The following is a 19469-nucleotide window of genomic DNA, read 5'->3' on the forward strand; positions in this document are numbered from 1 at the left end:
AGAAAGTAAAAGTGGGGTACAGAAGGTTGTGCCTTCTAGTTTCATCCATCTCATGCTCATCAAAAGGAATCCACTAACAAGGATCAAGTCTTGTTAACAAACTCATTCCGAATAACATGGAACCGGAAAATTTTCGAATAACACTATGTTACCTCAACGGGGATATGCACATCCCCAATAATAAGAATATCATATTTCTTCTTGACAGTAGGAAGAGGAAATTCAAAACCTCCAAATTTAATCGATGGAATTTTTCCAATAGAATTGATACTGTGGACTTGAGGTTGTTTCCTCGGAAAGTGCACCGTATGCTCATTACCATTAACATGAAAAGTGACATTGCCTTTAGTGCAATCAATAACAGCCCCTGCAATATTCAAAAAGGGTCTTCCAAGAATAATAGACATACTATCGTCCTCGGGAATATCAAGAATAACAAAGTCTGCTAAAATAGTAACGTTTGCAACTACAACAGGCACATCCTCACAAATACCGACAGGTATAGCAGTTGATTTATCGGCCATTTGCAAAGATATTTCAGTAGGTGTCAACTTATTCAAATCAAGTCTATGATATAAAGAGAGAGGCATAACACTAACACCGGCTCCAAGATCACATAAAGTAGTTTTAACATAGTTTCTTTTAATGGAGCATGGTATAGTGGGTACTCCTAGATCTCCAAGTTTCTTTGGTATTCCACCCTCAAAAGTATAATTAGCAAGCATGGTGGAAATTTCATCTTCCGGTATCTTTCTTTTATTAGTGACAATTTCTTTCATGTATTTAGCATAAGGATTCATTTTGAGCATATCAGTTAATCGCATACGCAAAAAGATAGGTCTAATCATTTCAGCAAAGCGCTCAAAATCATCATCATCCTTTTTCTTGGATGGTTTGGGAGGACAAGGCATGGGTTTCTGAACCCAAGGCTCTCTTTCTTTTCCATGTTTCCTAGCAACAAAGTCTTTCTTATCATAACGTTGATTCTTTGATTGTGGGTTATCAAGATCAACAGCAGGTTCAATTTCTATATCATTATCATTACTAGGTTGAGCATTATCATGAACATTTTTATTAACATTATCACTACTTTCAGGTTCATTACCAGATTGTGTTTCAGCGTCAGAGATAGAAATATCATTTGGATTCTCAGGTGTTTCAGTAATAGGTTCACTAGAAGCATGCAAAGTCCTATCATTTTTCTTTTTCTTCCTTTTAGAAGGACTAGGTGGATCTACATTATTTCTCTGAGAATCTTGCTCAATTCTCTTTGGGTGGCCTTCAGGATACAAAGGTTCATGAGTCATTTTACCACCTCTAGTCATAACTCTAACATCATTATCATTATTCTTACTATTCAATTCATTGAGCAAATCATTTTGAGCTTTAAGTACTTGTTCTACTTGAGTGGTAACCATAGAAGCATGTTTACTAATAAGTTTAAGTTCACCTTTGACATTAGCCATATAATCACCCAAGTGTTCAAGCATATTTGAATTGTATTTCAATTGTCTACCAAAATAAGCATTAAAGTCTTCTTGATTAGCCATAAATTTATCAAACTCATCTAAGCATGGGCTAGCAAACTTAGTAAATGGGATTTCAGCTTTATCATATCTATAGAGAGAATTTACCTTTACTACCTGTGTCGGGTTATCAAGACCATGAGTTTCCTCAATAGATAATGGATTAGGATCATATGTTTCTTCAACAGGCGGTAAATTAATACCATGTATTTCTTCAATACGAGGTAAATTCTTAACATCTTCGTCTTTAATACCTTTTTCTTTCATAGATTTCTTAGCCTCTTGCATATCTTCAGGACTGAGAAATATAATACCCCTCTTCTTCGGAGTTGGTTTAGGAATAGGCTCAGGAGTTGGTTCAGGAACTGGTTTAGGAAGTGTCCAATTATTATCATTTGCCAACATATTATTCAATAGAATTTCAGCTTCATCCAGCGTTCTTTCCCTGAAAACAGAACCAGCACAACTATCCAGGTAATCTCTGGAAGCATCGGTTAGTCCATTATAAAAGATATCAAGTATTTCATTTTTCTTAAGAGGATGATCAGGCAAAGCATTAAGTAATTGGAGAGGCATCCCCCAAGCTTGTGGGAGACTCTCTTCTTCAATTTGCACAAAATTATATATATCCCTTAAAGCAGCTTGTTTCTTATGAGCAGGGAAATATTTAGCAGAGAAGTAATAAATCATATCCTGGGGACTATGCACACAACCAGGATCAACAGAATTAAACCATATCTTAGCATCACCCTTTAATGAGAACGGAAATATTTTAAGGATATAAAAGTAACAAGGTGGCTATATCATTTAATTTAGTAAGATGTGCCACAACAGTTTCAGATTCATAGCCATGAAAAGGATCAGATTCAACCAAAGTAATTATATCAGGATCAACAGAGAATTCATAATCCTTGTCAGTAACACACATAGGTGAAGTAGAAAAAGCAGGGTCAGGTTTCATTCTAGCATTTAGAGATTGATAATTCCATTTAGCTAATAACCTCTTGAGTTTGTATCTATCTTTACAAGATAAAATAGCTAAAGAAGCTTCTTTATCAAAAACATAACCCTTAGGAATAACAGGTAAGTCTTCATCATCAATTTCATCAGTATTATCAGATTCAATATTTTCATTCTCTCTAGCCCTAGCAAGTTGTTCATCAAGAAATTCACCAAGTGGCACAGTAGTATCAAGCATAGAAGTAGTTTCATCGTAAGTATCATGCATAGCAGAAGTGGCATCATCAATAACATGCAACATATCAAAACGAATAACAGAAGCAGGTTTAGGTGTCGCAAGCTTACTCATAACAGAAGGTGAATCAAGTGCAGAGCTAGATGGCAGTTCCTTACCTCCCCTCGTAGTTGAGGGATAAATCATGGTTTTTGGATCTCTCAAGTTCTTCATAATGATAAGCAGATATAAATCCCAAGTGACTCAAAGAATAGAGCTATGCTCCCCGGCAACGGCGCCAGAAAATAGTCTTGATAAACCACAAGTATAGGGGATCGCAATAGTTTTCGAGGGTAGAGTATTCAACCCAAATTTATTTATTCGACACAAGGGGAGCCAAAGAATATTCTCAAGTATTAGCAGCTGAGTTGTCAATTCAACCACACCTGGAAACTTAATATCTGTAGCAAAGTGTTTAGTAACAAAGTAATATGATAGTAGTGGTAACGGTAACAAAAGGTAACAGTAGCAAAAGTAATCTTTTTGGTATTTTGTAGTGATGATAGCAATAGCAACGGAAAAGTAAATAAGCGAAGAACAATATATGGAAAGCTCGTACGCAATGGATCAGTGATGGAGAATTATGTCGGGTGTGGTTCATCATGTAACAGTAATAACCTAGGGTGACACAGAACTAGCTCTAGTTCATCAATGTAATGTAGGCATATATTCCGAATATAGTCATACGTGCTTATGGAAAAGAACTTGCATGACATCTTTTGTCCTACCCTCCCGTGGCAGCGGGGTCCTTACGGAAACTAAGGGATATTAAGGCCTCCTTTTAATAGAGTACCGGAACAAAGCATTAACACATAGTGAATACATGAACTCCTCAAACTACGGTCATCACCGGTAAGTATCCCGATTATTGTCACTTCGGGGTTAACGGATCATAACACATAATAGGTGACTATAGACTTGCAAGATAGGATCAAGAACTCCCATATATTGATGAAAACATAATAGGTTCAGATCTGAAATCATGGCACTCGGGCCCTAGTGACAAGCATTAAGCATAGCAAAGTCATAGCAACATCAATCTCAGAACATAGTGGATACTAGGGATCAAACCCTAACAAAACTAACTCGATTACATGATAGATCTCATCCAACCCATCACCGTCCAGCAAGCTTACGATGGAATTACTCACGCACGGCGGTGAGCATCATGAAATTGGTGATGGAGGATGGTTGATGATGACGATGGCGACGGATTCCCCTCTCCAGAGCCCCGAACGGACTCCAGATCAGCCCTCCCGAGAGGTTTTAGGGCTTGGCAGCGGATCCGTATCGTAAAACGCGATGAATCCTTCTCTCTGATTTTTTTTCTCCCCGAAACCAAATATATAGAGTTCGAGTTGGAGTCGGAGGAGCTCCAGGGGGCCCACGAGGTAGGGGGCGTGCCCTAGGGGGGCAGGCGCGCCCCCCACCCTCGTGGACAGGTGGTGGGCCCCCTGGCCTTCATCTTTTGCAAGGATTTTTTTTATATTTTCCAAGAAGGTGTTCCGTGAAGTTTCAGGTCATTCCGAGAACTTTTGTTTCTGCACATAAATAACACCATGGTAATTCTGCTGAAAACAGCGTCAGTCCAGGTTAGTTTCATTCAAATCATGCAAGTTAGAGTCCAAAACAAGGGCAAAAGTGTTTGGAAAAGTAGATATGATGGAGACGAATCAATGAACCTACCCATGTCATCACTCCTTCGTCGTACTACATCTGCAAAAAAGACGGCAGGATGGTAATAGAAAAGTCTTCTTTTAGAGACTTCCTATCAGCTGCATCCTTTGTTGAAAAGAACATTGTTCTGATCGCTTTCAAAGAGTGCCATGATCGTTCTGTGTCCATCATCATTCAACGCATTCTATAGATTCCGTTGGAACCAGCACCTAAAATGGAAGAAACAGTGTATCTCCTAGGATGTTCAGCGGTCGTTTCATGATGATGCCTCCCGGGAGCAAAACACTGGTTACTATAAGTTTGCTTGTTAGAATGGTAGAGTAATGTAACTATTATGGACCATGAGCTTGCTTGAACTATCGACGTGATCTTTTGGAACTTGTGTACCTCTTACGGACCCTCAACTCATTGTTTGACCTATCGGAATGATCCTTTGGAACAAATGTAGTTCTTATCCTTTGAAAAGTTCACAATTCAAAAAACAAAAAAAACAAAAAGAATTGTTTTCAAAAATCAAATGAAACAAGAATCAGTTTTTGTTTCAAAACCTATAGCAATGCCATGTTATCAAACTTATTCAAACCATCCAGTGAAACATATCTCAATTAAAAAACAAACAGGACTCCATTTTCAAGTGCAAACTATGTTTACTTCACCAACTTTTCCTAAACACATAGTTGTGCACCGAATAACATAACAACAGTGCCTCCTTGACCAAGGAAGGTTGTTAACCGAAAAAAACGTTTTGACAACAAAGGCACGACCATGCATCTGTTGAGTGTTCTACCGTTTCATGACTACCTTCATAGCCAAAGATGGAATACGCACATATGGATCACGCACCCAGCACGCGAGGAATAAAAAAATCAATGAACAAGATAAGTGAAAATCTTAAAAATAGATAAAACAAACGCCCGTTTCTGTAAATCTACCCTTGGAACCGCCGGATGACTACCAACTTCTCTTTGGCGATTTCCTTTTTTGCATGACAAAGTAAAGATCCCTTTCACTTTTTCGAGTCCAATTGCATCGTCTTCCTCAGAAGTTTCTCGCCGGCCGCAGTTCACCACCGCACACCTCCAGCCATGGATGACGGGAAACTAACAACACTCATCAAACACATCACTACCAACGGTACAACTGTGCTGGAGGTGGTGTACAGCAACGACCCAAGGACCGTGGAGCGGATCATCAAAAAGTACGAGGAATGGCTAAAGGAGGAGAAGAACAAATTTGTCGGCCTCGACCTCGAGTACACACGAAAGATCAGTTACATACGACAAGGGATCACCGTCGTCCAACTTGCCATGCGCGAGCATGTCCTCGTATACCACTGTTGCAGGTTCGAGCGCTCTCAGGCGTTACTTGACTTCCTGCAACGGAAAGTAGTAACTTTCACTAGCGTCGACACCAGGAGCGACAAGACCATGCTTGCCCGTGCATGGATCAAAATTCCAGATGAGCACCACGTCGACATCCAGAGGCTATTCTGCATCAAGGGTGGTGGAGAAAGGGACTCCATGGGTGACCTTGCAGCGGCCATCATCGACCCCTCATACAAGAACATGAAGAAATCATTCCCAAAGGAGAAGCACCAGTTCTGGGAGTGGAAGCCGCTTTCCCCGATACACCTTGAGTACGCAGCAAAAGACGGGTATGTTAGCTATGAGTTGTACCGTAGAATCCTAATCATCAAGCACGGGCTACGTCACCTCCACCAACAACCAATGAAGGAAAGACTCCGCCCACGTAAGAACAAAGACGAGGGATCTTCGAGCGGCTGGAAGCACCGGAAGGGAAACAGTGGTTGGTAAATTGCGAGAAAATGGATGTCTACATTAAACTAGTAGTAACTACTATTATGATAATTTAGATTGAATGAACCTATGTTGTAAATATGATTGATGTTGCTCAAAGATGTTGTGTGTACTGTATTACTATTTTACATTTGAACACAATGGTGTACTCATGTACAAATGTATAGTACGTTTTGCATGTCTAAATGCAATTAGTAAGTTATCTCCCAGTATTGAGAAAAAATATATTGTATCCATGATTATAGAAGGAGAGATATATCGCACAATATTTATTATAATTTTCATACTTAACCTTTACAAGATGCATTGTGCATTTACGATAATATGTGATTGTATCATTGTAAACTTTCAGTAGAATGCTTATTCAACATTGGCGTAAACAATCCATAAATATTGCAGAAAAACATTCGGTACACAGACGCAAGGGACAAGAAGTTTGTAACTTTAACCACATTGAAAAAAATCACACAACACAACCATTTTACATCAAACACCGCTCTGTCCATTCAGAACATCCTTGCTATTGCACACAGGTTCCTCTCCATACACCAGTTCTGCACGATGCCATAAAACTACACTACCATGTGCAACTGACCTATGTACAACCGTGGCTCCCTAAGTGTCTATTCGAACCCATGCCTGTGGTGCCACACGCCCATAACCCTAGAGACTTCACACCTATGCATCCACAACCGAGCCTCTCTAACCAAGTATTCGGACCGATGCCTCTGCTGTCATACTTCCGTGCCTCTAGAAACTTAACAGCGGCAAGAGGGTTATTAACCGTGCCTCCACACAATCGTGCTTGTACTGACTTCACTTCCGTGCCTCTGTTTCCTCAATCGACGTGCCTCACATGAAACCCACAGTAACTCTACGTGCTCCGCAAGCGTGATCGCCCGTGCAACTTTGGTGTTGCACACATGCTCCTCTCAGTATACCCGTGCCTCCACACAACCGTGCCTGTACTGACTTCACTTCCGTGCCTCTAATTGCTCAATGCACGTGCCTCACATGAAACCCACAATAACTCTACGTGCTCCGCACGCATGATCGTCCGTGCAACTTTGGTGCTGCACACACGCTCCTCTCAGTATACCTGTGCCTCCAAACAACCGTGCATGTACTGACTTCACTTACGTGACTTCGATTGCTCAATCCACATGCCTCACATGAAACTCGCAGTAACTCTACGTGCTCTGCACACATGTGCCTCACATGAAAACCAAAGTAACTCTACGTGCCTCACATGAAACCGACAGTAACTCTACGTGCTCCGCACGTGTGATCGCTCGTGCAACTTTGGTGCTACACACATGTTCCTCTCAGTAAAGCCCTATGCTGCCGGATGCAACCAGCCTATACATGTGCCTCCCCTATAGAGGTTTCACTCACGTGTCTCTCATGCCCACACACCCGTGCCTCGCATAACACGCGTCGTGATTCTACAAGCTATTTCACACGTGATCGTCCATGCCTCTTTGATGCTGCACAGACATTCCTGTCTCTACAACACATGTCAGAGTAAAGAACACACGTGCCTCTAATGTATTTATACACAACCATGCCTCTTCTACAAACGAACAACAGCAATGAACAGTTAGGTTTTTAAACAACAGCAATCGTTTCATATATCTAAATAACATTACACCATAGCATAGATTTTTAAACAAAATCCATTATGTTCAAAGGCTATAACTAACATCACTGCGGCAGAAGATTGAAGATAACAACAAGCCTCCCATCACGCTCTTTGAAAATTATCAGCACCAAGTTGCTTACTTCAATAAACGATGCCTGGAGAAAATCACTGAACCTTCCTCTTTGAACACCATTCTATTACCCAAGCCAACGAAGTAGGAGCAAGGAGTGCTCACATATATATCATCATCAAGAGTTTCCAAAGTAACTTCAAGAGTTAAAACTCCAGTCCTAGGAAATGTCACAAACTCCTTCAAACTCCTCACAACAATACCAGGAATAACCTGACAAAAACATCAAGCTATCAGAAATAGAACAAAAATTCAAAACTATAAATAGAAGAGATAATAAAAATAAATAAATAAATAACAGAAACTAAGAAAAACAATGGAAAAACAATCTGGCCATACGATGACCATTAACATTTATGAAATCAATCCTGTGAACAAAAGGACAACAGGGTATGTACTCATCATCAAAGAGTTGACACCTCATGAAATACATCTGCTGATAATTAAGAAAAACACCACGGGTGTAATAACAACTCCCAACAAGTTCCTTCTAGGAGTCGCTCAAACCATCAAGAGCTACAAAATATAATTACACAGGCTAAAGGGAACAGAAAAATCATCATGTAAAATAAAACAAGCTAAAAACTTTCTTAAAAATAAACCTTGCCAACAGATGGTAAAGGAGACAACGCATCTCCATGACCAACATGATAAAAATCAATACCAATCCACGTCCCATAATGCTCAAGCCTAACAGTCATTATATCAGAAGGATGAACACCATAATCACTGACCAGTCGTTCCCAGGAAGGACCATTAAATTTGCTTCTCACCCGACCATGACTAAACAGAACACCATACAAATAATCCTCATTGCACTGAAGAGCAAGATCAGTATCTTAGTCACCCCTCCTGATGGCTAAAGCCCTTCACTCCTCGATGTAACAAGCAAGATGAGCTCTAACACTGCACGGAACATACTGCACAACAAATCAAAACAAGGATCATAATCAAAATCAAAACAGCATGGGCAGCACCAAAAGAAATAAGCATGTGTGCCAAAAATTAAACAATTATAAAATGATATTCTTACAACACACCTCAAACAACGCCGATCCAGAACCACACTGAACCCATCTACAGAAGAATCAACAGAAGAACACGGGCCAGCAGGCATACGGCAAAAAGGACAAGTCATACTTGCAAGGAACACAATGATTATCAAGAACTAATTCCAGAAAACCGAGTTCAAACTTGACATCTGATAGTGTTGGTAGTCCCCACCCGTAACTACCCCATAAATCTCCATATCCAAAAATATAATGGGAACAAAAAGAGAAACCAAATGGAAACAGGGAACCCACGAATGCAACCCTGTAGGGAATGATGATACCGCGAACGAGAGGCGCGGTCGACGCTAAAGAAGGACCGCCGTAAGAGCACGTGACAAGCGCAGCAGTCGCGACGGGGGCCGCCGTAACCATGCGGCAAGAGCGGCGGCCGCGACGGGCAGAGACGACGCCAAAGAAAGAACAGTCCGCAGCGACGGTTCAGCCACACGAGATAGAAACATATCTCAAAACAGATCAAAAGTGTATTACAAAACATTAAAAGTACAAGGACTAAAGTGAAAAAAGGAAAAACCAGAAAGAGAAACCGGAAACCGGAAATCACGGGAGAGGGCGTGCGTGCGACAAGTGTCGCGCGCGGAGCGCCACGGAAAAGTCTCATGAGCGCTCCGCACGTGACACTTGGCGAGAGGGGAGCGCTCCCCGACTAATCATTGCGGGGAGCGCTCCTTAACTAGTGATTTCGCGGACACGCAGGTTGCATCAACGGTTGGTTTTAAGCGTTTCCGAAAAAAGACATGAATCTTGCGTGTTTTTGGAAAAAAGACTGCGCAGAACCACCAAACTAAGAGGAACTTCAACGCGCTGACCCAAACGGATGGCGCTTTTGTCCGCTTTTTGTCCGTTTGGATCGGCCCAGCTGACAGCCATGTCCGCTTTCACATTTGGGTCGGCGCTTGCGCCCGACGCTGGCCCGATCAATTTTTGAGGTCGCGTGAAAAAAATCATTAGCGCCAACATTTTGAAAAATAAAAGCATTAATTAAACATCAATGCCGGCCACAAAGGCCCGCGAGAGTCCACAACACCAACCAGACCGCATGCTGACCCACTCGCGCACTCGCCTGGTCTGTGAGTAGTGATCGATGGGGATCGGCTCTGGCTCTGGCTCCGGCTCGGCCTTGACGGGGGACGATGGCCTCAACGGCGGCACGACACAGTAACCGGCTGCGGGGAGCGCCATAGCCTCCGCCATGCGCGCTTGGTACGCCTCCTCCTTCATGCGCCACTCCTCGCTTTCACGGAGGACGGCGGCCAGCGCCGCCTGGTAGGTGGCCTTCTCCTCCTAGACCTCGTCGTGCACGACGAGGGCTGGCGGCGGGAAGCCATGGTGCACGTCGCGAACGTCGCACCTCCTGGCCTCCTCGTACTTGAAGGCGGACCACCGCTGCCACGCGGGCGAGTCGAACGCGTACGTCGGGTCTTGGCGCTGCTCCGGCGTCAGCAGCTGCCTCCGGCGCCGCACCTCCTCCACGTGCGCCCGCGCCGACCGTGGCGCGCCGGCACTGGGATCCTCTCCGGATCCATGACAGTCACGTGGCAGTGTCATGTCGGGGTAGGAGGGATGCGGTGCTCCCAGTGCCACTTCGCCTGCTGCACTGGGATGGCGATGCGCTGCCTCGGCCGATGGGAGGACGACGGCGGAGGCAGGGGGAGCACGCGGGAAGGGCCAGCGGTCGCCTTGCCCTTTCCCTTGCCGGAGAAGAGGCCCATTGCGGTGGCTAGGGTTTGCTAGGCTTTGTCGCCGGCGAGGGAGCACAGGGGTGGCGAGATGGGGACGGGGCGTCTGTAAGCGGATGAGCCCCCCCCCCCCACCGCACGCTTGGATTAGAAAAGGCGACCACCGTCGCTGATGCGTGGGCCCACGACAGGGGTCATCATTAATAAAGCTAACCGTGGTAGTTGGGCGACCGCCAGGTGGGGACGCAGCGAACACCGAGAGGACACGTGGCAAGTCCGCTTTGCGTCCGCACCGACGCATTTCAGCCGTAAATTTGAGCCGCAAATGGATTCGCGCGGACGCGTTTTAGGAATGGGTCGACGCGTTGGGCCAACACTTTTGTCCGCGGCGATCCAAACGGACGGCGGCCGACGAAATGGGTACCTGCGTTGGAGTTCAGGTCTGTCTAAGCAAGAGCGGCTCATAATTCATCAAGTGTACCAAACCTTGATGAAACTCTAGGTTCAGGTACTATTATACACTAACAAGGAGTTACCATAAAAAATACACTAAGAAGGAAAAAGAGCAGAGAGATCTATAAATTCAGTCATGCCCTGCGCTTTTTCAGTTTATAAAGTATATAAACACCCCAATATCCTATATGAGAACACACGGTTACATGCTAAAACTCTATACAGGGGGACCTGCAGCAACGTGAAACGGCAGCTTCGCAGACGAATGTGGTGCTGACACCTCTGAAATCCGGTCCATGTTCGCAGAGCTCCCGTACGACCTTTTCAGCTGCTCGCTGCCTGCTCGTCTTGCCGAGCCGTGCCTTGCGCACCGCCTCTTGGATGTGCCTCTCGTGCTCCTTGAGCATGTCCTCGATATTCCCTCCCAGCGGCACCAATGGCCCCGAGTGGTGGATCCTCCTGAGCTTCCTTCCATGGTTCTGACCACAGAAAGGCAATGGTACGAGCCATGTGAGATGAAAGAATATAAATCCTCAATACTTCCCTTAGCAGTAGCACACTGATCATAGCGTCCTGCACCTCTAGGGGGTTCTTGTTGTGAGATGATGCAGGCCTATCAGGTGGCTGATTCTGATATGTAACCTCAACTGCATTCCTCAGATCTGTCGTGCAAAACTGTGGTATATGTGAATGCGATGATGCCTTTGTCCTCGAGGTAGAGGAATTTGCGACATGAACAGAACTGCAGGCACAACCAGGCGTCGTTGGATGATCTGTGTAACCTCCCATGTTCCATGTAGAGCCAAATCCAGGAACCTGCACCGTGGTTGGCAACGGGCGTGGCTCCACCCGGAAACCGGGCACGCTATCCTCGGGGTAGAACTTCACGCTGTTGCTCTTTGAACTGGCATGCGCGTGTTCCTGCAGGGTGACAGGGACAGGCAGATGTACTTCCGAAGGTGCATGCCTTATAAAGAGATGTGCTCATGTTTTAGGGGTAACTTTTTAGGAATTTGCCCATGTTTTTTAAAGCATAAAACCTGTTAGCTGTACATATTTAGAATTAACAGAACAGACTAATTATTTGATTTTTTGTATAATAATATATTATAATTGGGAACTCAAGCAATAATCTGGAATCGCTACCTTCGATTCAGCAGCACCATTGACAGCACGACTGGTTACATGATTTTCATTTCCTGGTTTGGAACATTCAGCTCCTCGTCCACCAAGAGCTGCCTTTCTTTGCCTGCAAGAACATGAATGCAGAGTGTTGGCATTTGATTGAACCGCCCAACAAGGAGTGCAATGAGTCCAGATGGAACAAGAAATGGTGATGTTGGCAAGTGTACCTCCTCTCTTCCTCTTGCCTGAGTCTAACATCATACTCCTTGCTTGCTGGAAGTTTCGGTAGACTTGAAGGGTCACAAGCAAGTGGCTTTGTTTTAAAAAACTGAAAGAGATTTGAAACATAGGATAAGTACTACAGATCCTGAGATATTCGCATAAGCAAAGTACTACAGGTAGATGCACAGTCACACAAGGGAGATCAGAAAACCGGCAGCAACTAAGATAACCACTTACCACTGATAGCTATTCATTTCAAAATATACTAACAGCGGTCTAATTTTAACTACACTAATATGTTAAACTTCCGAGAAGTTAAAAAAAAGGAGACCATGCAGGAGAACTGCATGTATATTCATTAATATGTTGCAACACCAAAGAAAAGTCTGAATAAGGTTTGTAAGCCAGGTATTGCACCATACAAAAGATTCTTATGAGAGGATCGGAAACTTACATCACTCTGAAGAGCTGAGGAAGCTGTTCCACGAACTTCTGGTTCTAATGAAAGCAAGGAGTCTATGAGAACTACAGTGGAAGGAGGAAAATCTTTGAAAGTCTCAGCAACACACCGCCTATATTGCTGCTGAGGCTTGAACATCGCTGTTTCTGGCACCTTTGATTTCTTGCAATAGTCATCCATCGGCGACCCACAGAGCTTAAAGATCTTGTGAATTTGCTCCACCTACGATAACATTATTGTAAAAAAAATCATAAGACTTCAACCAGCATAAAAATCTGAAAGGTAACTGATGTTGTTTCTGGATCTTCGAAGGCAAAATAAGAAATACCTCGGTTCTTCCTGGCATGATTGGTTTGCCAGCAAAGAGTTCTGCCACAATACACCCTGTACTCCACATATCCACAGCGACACCATACTCTGTGGAACCAAGTAAAAGCTCTGGTGGTCTGTACCACAATGTCACAACACGGCTAGTTAGTGGTTGTGGATTGTCAGGGTCGAAAGATGTTGCCAGGCCAAAGTCTGCAATCTTCAGTACTCCATTGCTGTCAATCAAGAGGTTCAATCCTTTGATGTCTCGATGCAGAACTCCATTTTTGTGACAATGATCAAGGCCATGAAGCAGCTGCTGAACGAAGCACTTTATCTGACATTCATGTTTAATTGTTTTAGTCAATGTAAGTTTCTTAACTGTTCAATGCAAGAGTCGGACGCTAACCACCTGTGACTCGGTGAGTTTGAGGCCTGGACTTGCAATAAGACTGGAAAGGTCATGTTCCATGTATTCAAAAACCAGATACAGGCTCTGCGACACACGAGATGTTACAATTCCTTCAAGCTTTATGATATTTGGATGATCCAGTCTCCGAAGAATATGGATTTCTCTAGCCATAAAGCGAACACTTTCAGGATCCATGTTGACGAACCGCACCTTCTTTAGTGCAACAATCTTCCCTGTTTCAAGATCTCGGGCTTTATACACAATACTGTAAGTTCCTTGTCCAATCTACAACTCAAAAGAAAGCATTCAATTAATGAATATTCTTTATCAGGAAATTTAATATACATAAGCCACACAATCAAATCAGTTGTTCACCTTGTCTAATTTCTCAAATGAATCGGCTCGTCGAGGCAACCAGCCTTCTACTGCTTTAGGCGCCACATTTGCAAGCCAAGTTGGCCACCCATAAACAACATGCTCACCTGAGAGCCCTTTCAACTCTGCATTATTACAACTGCTGAACCTAGCATCAAAAGCTACCACCACCTTCTCTCCAGCATATGGCATGACTTTGCTGCCATCATTCGTACCTGATGCAGTCTTAGGGTCATCTTTACTTGATGGTTCTCTGTTTTCGGAAGTGGCATCAGCATGATCTTTGGCGCCTTTGGAGCAAAGGCAGCCCATAAGCACATGTGATGCCTTCTTGAACAAGTGAATCAGATCGAGACCAATCTTTGCAGTCTTTCTAGCCAATATCTGCGCTTGACAAGAAATGACCATTACCTCAGATTCTAAATCTTGCTACAAGCTTGTTTGTTTTCTTAACCAAACAATGATTGAGAGATTTTCAGATGATCTTTCCCACTTTTATGGTATTCTTGGAAAACAAACTACAAGCTTAATTTTGATGTAAAAAAACATATTTGAGAAAATAGATGAAGTGGTACAAATAACCAAACAATAATCTGACAGAAACTGAATCCTTGAAAATAGTGCCAAATTGGACCTCAAGCTAAAACAGTCAAAAAAATTCCTTTCATTGAATTATGTGATTCCGACCAATGTGGCAAATTTGCCGGTGATTTGTAACCCACAAAAATTCTTTCAAATCCAGGTAAGTAAATATGGAACACGAAACACAATTCATTGATACAATTCTGACCTTTGGAAGGCAGCTGAACACTGAAAACTTCAGCTTGGTGTAAAGGCACATGCCAATAACAAGAACCAAGAACCTGGTATCAATCTGTTTTTCCCTAGCAAGGAAACATCATCATGCCTACTCCCCATTACAGTCCTTGGATGGAGAGGAGAGAAGATAAACAGCAATGCAAAGCGAAATTGAATTCGGAAAGACCAGAACAGAAGATAGAGATTTCACAGAAATGAAGTTCCCTTTAAAATTCCTCTTTTATTTCTTTCCTAATGTAGCACGGACCAAAATGGGGAAAAAATCTCAAAAGGAAATGCCGCAAACCACTAGAAGTTTTTTTTACAGTAACAAAATATTAGAAGTAACTGACAATAAAGGAATGGATAGGAGGGATTTCCGAGAGCTAAAAATAGTTATCAGCTATGTTCTGTTCCAAAAATAGTCAACAGGTTTCTTTCTTTATCTGTTATATACTCCTTTTGTAGATAAAAGGATTGCCGTTAGCTGTTTAATTACCATGTCAATATAAAAGGTCAATGTTCCACATAACAGTAAAAAGAAGACGGACAATTAGACTACTAGCTATACATTTCTACATGAACACCTATTGCTGGAAAAAGAACTTACGTAAATTACTAACCCTATTTATTATGGCTCAGTAAGCAATGCAACAAACTCTTCGCTTTTAATATGTGAAAGAAGATTCATGCATGAGTCCGGAAAAAGTCTAACTGAAGCGAACAGATAAGCCATAAACCCAAACCCCTAACTTTCTGATACGATAATTGTTGTGAGGGAATAAAGGCAATAATGTTATTGGTGTGGTGCAGCAGTTGAGGTTAATATTGAATTTTCGACCTAGCGACTGATGGCATTACTTGTTAGTAACAAAGTATATTTCTTTTCTGTGAGTTGTGAAATACTAATTCTTATCAGTATCATTTTGACAAATCTTCTATTAATATTGGAAGGGAGGTCAAAAATTATATTTACAAAATTACTGCTGTTCAAGATCCAAAAAAGGAGCAGGTGAACTAAACAGTGCAGCTTTCAAATCAGCAAAACGCTGTGCTTCGGCAGTCCTGCCAGCACTAGTAAGAAGGCTGATGATGCAGTCATAATTCTCTTCAGATGCTTCCAGGTTGTACCCTTGTACCATGGAGTCGAAAATCTCGAGAGCTTCATCATGCAATCCTGCTGCATCACAGATTCTCAGAACCACATTGAAGGTGACAATAGTTGGGGCAAAGTTATTTGACAGCATCCATGAAAAGAGATCCAGTGCCTCCTTGTGCCGCTGGTTGATTGCATAAGCTTCTATTATTGCAGTGCACGTCAAGGATCCCTTGGAGTCTGTTCGATTGAACACCCTCTGTGCTGCCTTCAGGTCCCCACACCTGCCATACATGTTAACAAGTTCTGCGGCAACTAACGGGAGAGGTTCCATCCGCAACTTCAACACCTGACCATGAACTTCCTTGCCAAGTTGTAATGCTCCAATATCAGAGCAGGCACTCAGTATCCTGGTGATGGCAACAGCATCAGGCCGACGGTTCGACAGCAGCATTGATCTAAACACTTCAATAGCAGTTGAAGAGTCTCTGTTCTTTAGGTAGGCATCAACCAATGCAGTCCAAGCTCGTACAGTTTTCTTATCCATAGCATGAAACACCCTGCGAGAGTATTCTAAATGACAGCATGTACCGTACAGGGTGATGAGCGAAGTGCATAATGAGACATTTGGCAGGAACCACCTCCTCAAAGCATATGCATGGATTTCCTTCCCCTCGCTCAATGCTCGCAATTTTGTGCATACTGGGAGAACAGTACCAACCGCAACGAGATCTGGTCGGATTCCTTCTTGCTGCATCCAAACTATGCACCTCAGCGCCTGATCTGGCCTCCCATTGGATGCATACCCAGACATTAATGCTGTCCATGAGACAGCATTCCTCTTCTTGGTGCTATAGAACACTCGCCTCCCAGAGACCATATCGCCGCATTTGCAGTACATGTCTACCAGCCCTGCGTGGACCTTTGCTACATCTTTACAGTCTGGAAACTTCTTCAGCACCAACCCATGAATCTCCCTCCCTAAGTTCCGTGCACGTATATCACCAATAACTGGCACGATTGAGGTGAGCACCACCGAGTTCACCTTGACTCCGTTTTCCACCATCCACCGGAAATGCTCCAGTGCCTCCCTCTTCAACCCCTTGTGTGCGAACCCAGAAATCACTGCCCCCCATGCAACGACATCCCTCTCTGGCATTTCCTCAAACACCATCATCGCCAGCTTCACCTTCCCGCACCTGAAGTAGACATCCATGAGGCCAGTCATCAGCATGCCCGGCGCACCTGCAAATGCGTTCTTGACCAGCATGGCGTGTGTGGCGGTGGCCATGACCATGGATGGCCTGGCACTCCCAGAGATGGACTTGAGGACACAGCCGTACGTGTACTCGTTGGCATTAGCCCCAGCAGCACGCATCTCCACAAACCCGCCAGCGACAGCATCCCCTGCCTCTCTCCGGCCCCTGCGAACGTGCCCGTGGAGCAAAGCATTCCACGAGAAGGCACTGGCCCTGGGCAAACCGCCGAGCACCTGGCGGGCCTCCTCAGCAGCACCGACCGCAAGATAAACCTCGACGAGCCTGGCTAGGAGAAACTCATTGGAGTCAAGGCCGTGGACACGGAGGTGGGCGTGGATCTGACGGGCGTGGGCGAGGGAGCGGCATGCGGAGAGGAGAGCAGTGAAGGCTGAGGGGCTCGCCGGGACGCCGCGGTGGGATAAATGGTCGAGGAGGCAGAGCGCAGAGCGAAGGCGGCCTGCACGAACGAGACGGCGGATCTCAGCGGAGAGCGCGGGCGCGTTTTTAGAGTCCGGCCGGAGCTCCGCTTGGAACGTGCGGGGGGCGGCCGCGGCGGCGTCAGCGTCGGCGAGGGCGCATGAGCGGGTTCTCGCGCGCTTGAGAGACTTCAGGGCCTTGGAGTCTAGAAAATGGGGGTGCTTTAGGGCCGCTACAGGGGAGGAGGTCGAGGCCATGGCAATGGCCATGGCGAGCGTGAGTTTTTGGAGTGAAGAAGCAACCAGGTGGACTGGATAGAACCAAGCGAGCTAGATTTAGGCCACCTACAGATCGTTCACTGATTAATTAAGTAGTCGGCACTTCAGTATTATCAGAAAAGACGTCAAAACAAATGACATCAGCGAAAATCCTTTTGTTTTCAGAATTAAAAATGTTTATTTCATAAATAAAAAGTCCGACTAAAAATCTGTTTTCACTATTAAATTTGCCTCGACGAGATCTTCAAAACTAGATTTTTTAAAATTAGATTTCATGTTGATATGTTTCGATAATTTATTTTAGCCAAAAGTTTCCATGATATTTACGCCAACATTGTCATAATATTTACACTAAAGTTGCCATGACATGTTTCATCTAGTTTTTTATTCTAGATTTAATGCTACCATTGTATTTCAACTACTTTTTATGGTAATTTTTATTAATTGACCATGGAAATTTATAGTAATTAACCATGGCAAATTTAATTCATGGATCATGGCATTTTTAGTAATTCAACATGGCAAATTTAGTTTATAGATCATGTCAATTTTAGTTCATAGATCTTGGTAATTTTAGTATTTTAACCATGGCAATTCTAGTATTTTGACCATGAAAAATATTTTTTGTATGGACCATGACAAATTTTAGTGCGTGTATCATGGCAAATATATAATATCTAAATAGTTGATCCCCACTATTCTATTTCTCTTGACATGCAGCCTATCCACCTCAGCAGGTTCGCCACATCAACTTCTACCACCACAGCTGCTCTGTCACATCACCCTCCGTTACCGCTTGACCAGCGAATAGAACGACCCTCTCTGCCGCATCATCCTCCGCCACTTCTTGACTAGCGAACAGAACGACCCCCTTGCGTTGGCTCCACGTTCTTCCACCTCCCTTGGCTCCTCACCTACGCAGCAGAAACGCAGTCACCAGATAATTCGTTACATGTTCCCCTTCCACTTCCACTTCGACTCCCTTTCCCAACAAATTCTGCCTACGTTGCTCCATCTTCTTGGTTCACCTATCAAATCTGCCACCGGTACAAGACTCCACCTCCTGTGCTCGCAAATCCACGCCAAATCGGCTACTGCCCATCGACTACCCTAGCGGCACAAGCAAAGAGGAGACAGACTGATGTTGTTTGATTGCTTGTATCTGCGTTGGTATTCCCTCGAAGAGGAGAGGATTATGCAGCACAGCAATGGTAAGTATTTCCCTCAGTTATGAAACCAAGGTTATCAATCTAGTAGGAGAACCAAACAACACTATGTAAACGGTACATGCACGCAAAGAACAAATACTTGCAACCCAATGCATAAGAGGGGTTGGCAATCCCTCCTCTATATTAAGATAGATCAAATTGTATGAGATTGGATAAATAGATCTAGCAAAACATAAAAAATAAGTATAAAACGTGCAGCAAGGTATTTTTAGATTTTTGGAATAATAGATCTGAAAACAATATGATAGAAAATAGACCAGG

The 19469-nt window shown here is 43.7% G+C and overlaps 2 protein-coding genes across 2 annotated transcripts; both read right to left on the reverse strand.

Moving 5' to 3' along the window:
• Positions 1 to 11246: 11246 nt before the first annotated feature.
• Positions 11247 to 15692, reverse strand: LOC125508476 (probable serine/threonine-protein kinase At1g54610). The gene is made up of 9 exons (XM_048673195.1): positions 14922 to 15692; positions 14132 to 14515; positions 13757 to 14041; positions 13364 to 13681; positions 13030 to 13257; positions 12581 to 12681; positions 12375 to 12477; positions 11808 to 12149; positions 11247 to 11707 (listed from the first exon to the last, which is right to left on the reverse strand). The coding sequence occupies exons 1-9, from the start codon at positions 14970 to 14972 to the stop codon at positions 11438 to 11440; spliced, it is 2082 nt and encodes a 693-aa protein (XP_048529152.1). The 5' UTR covers positions 14973 to 15692; the 3' UTR covers positions 11247 to 11437.
• Positions 15693 to 15838: 146 nt separating this feature from the next.
• LOC125508477 (pentatricopeptide repeat-containing protein At1g71460, chloroplastic) lies at positions 15839 to 18035 on the reverse strand. The gene has a single exon (XM_048673196.1). It carries the CDS (start codon positions 17968 to 17970, stop codon positions 15910 to 15912), a length of 2061 nt encoding a protein of 686 aa, XP_048529153.1. The 5' UTR covers positions 17971 to 18035; the 3' UTR covers positions 15839 to 15909.
• Between the last annotated feature and the right edge of the window lie 1434 nt (positions 18036 to 19469).

Source organism: Triticum urartu, chromosome 5 (genome assembly GCF_003073215.2).
Source record: "Triticum urartu cultivar G1812 chromosome 5, Tu2.1, whole genome shotgun sequence".
NCBI lineage: Eukaryota > Viridiplantae > Streptophyta > Magnoliopsida > Poales > Poaceae > Triticum > Triticum urartu.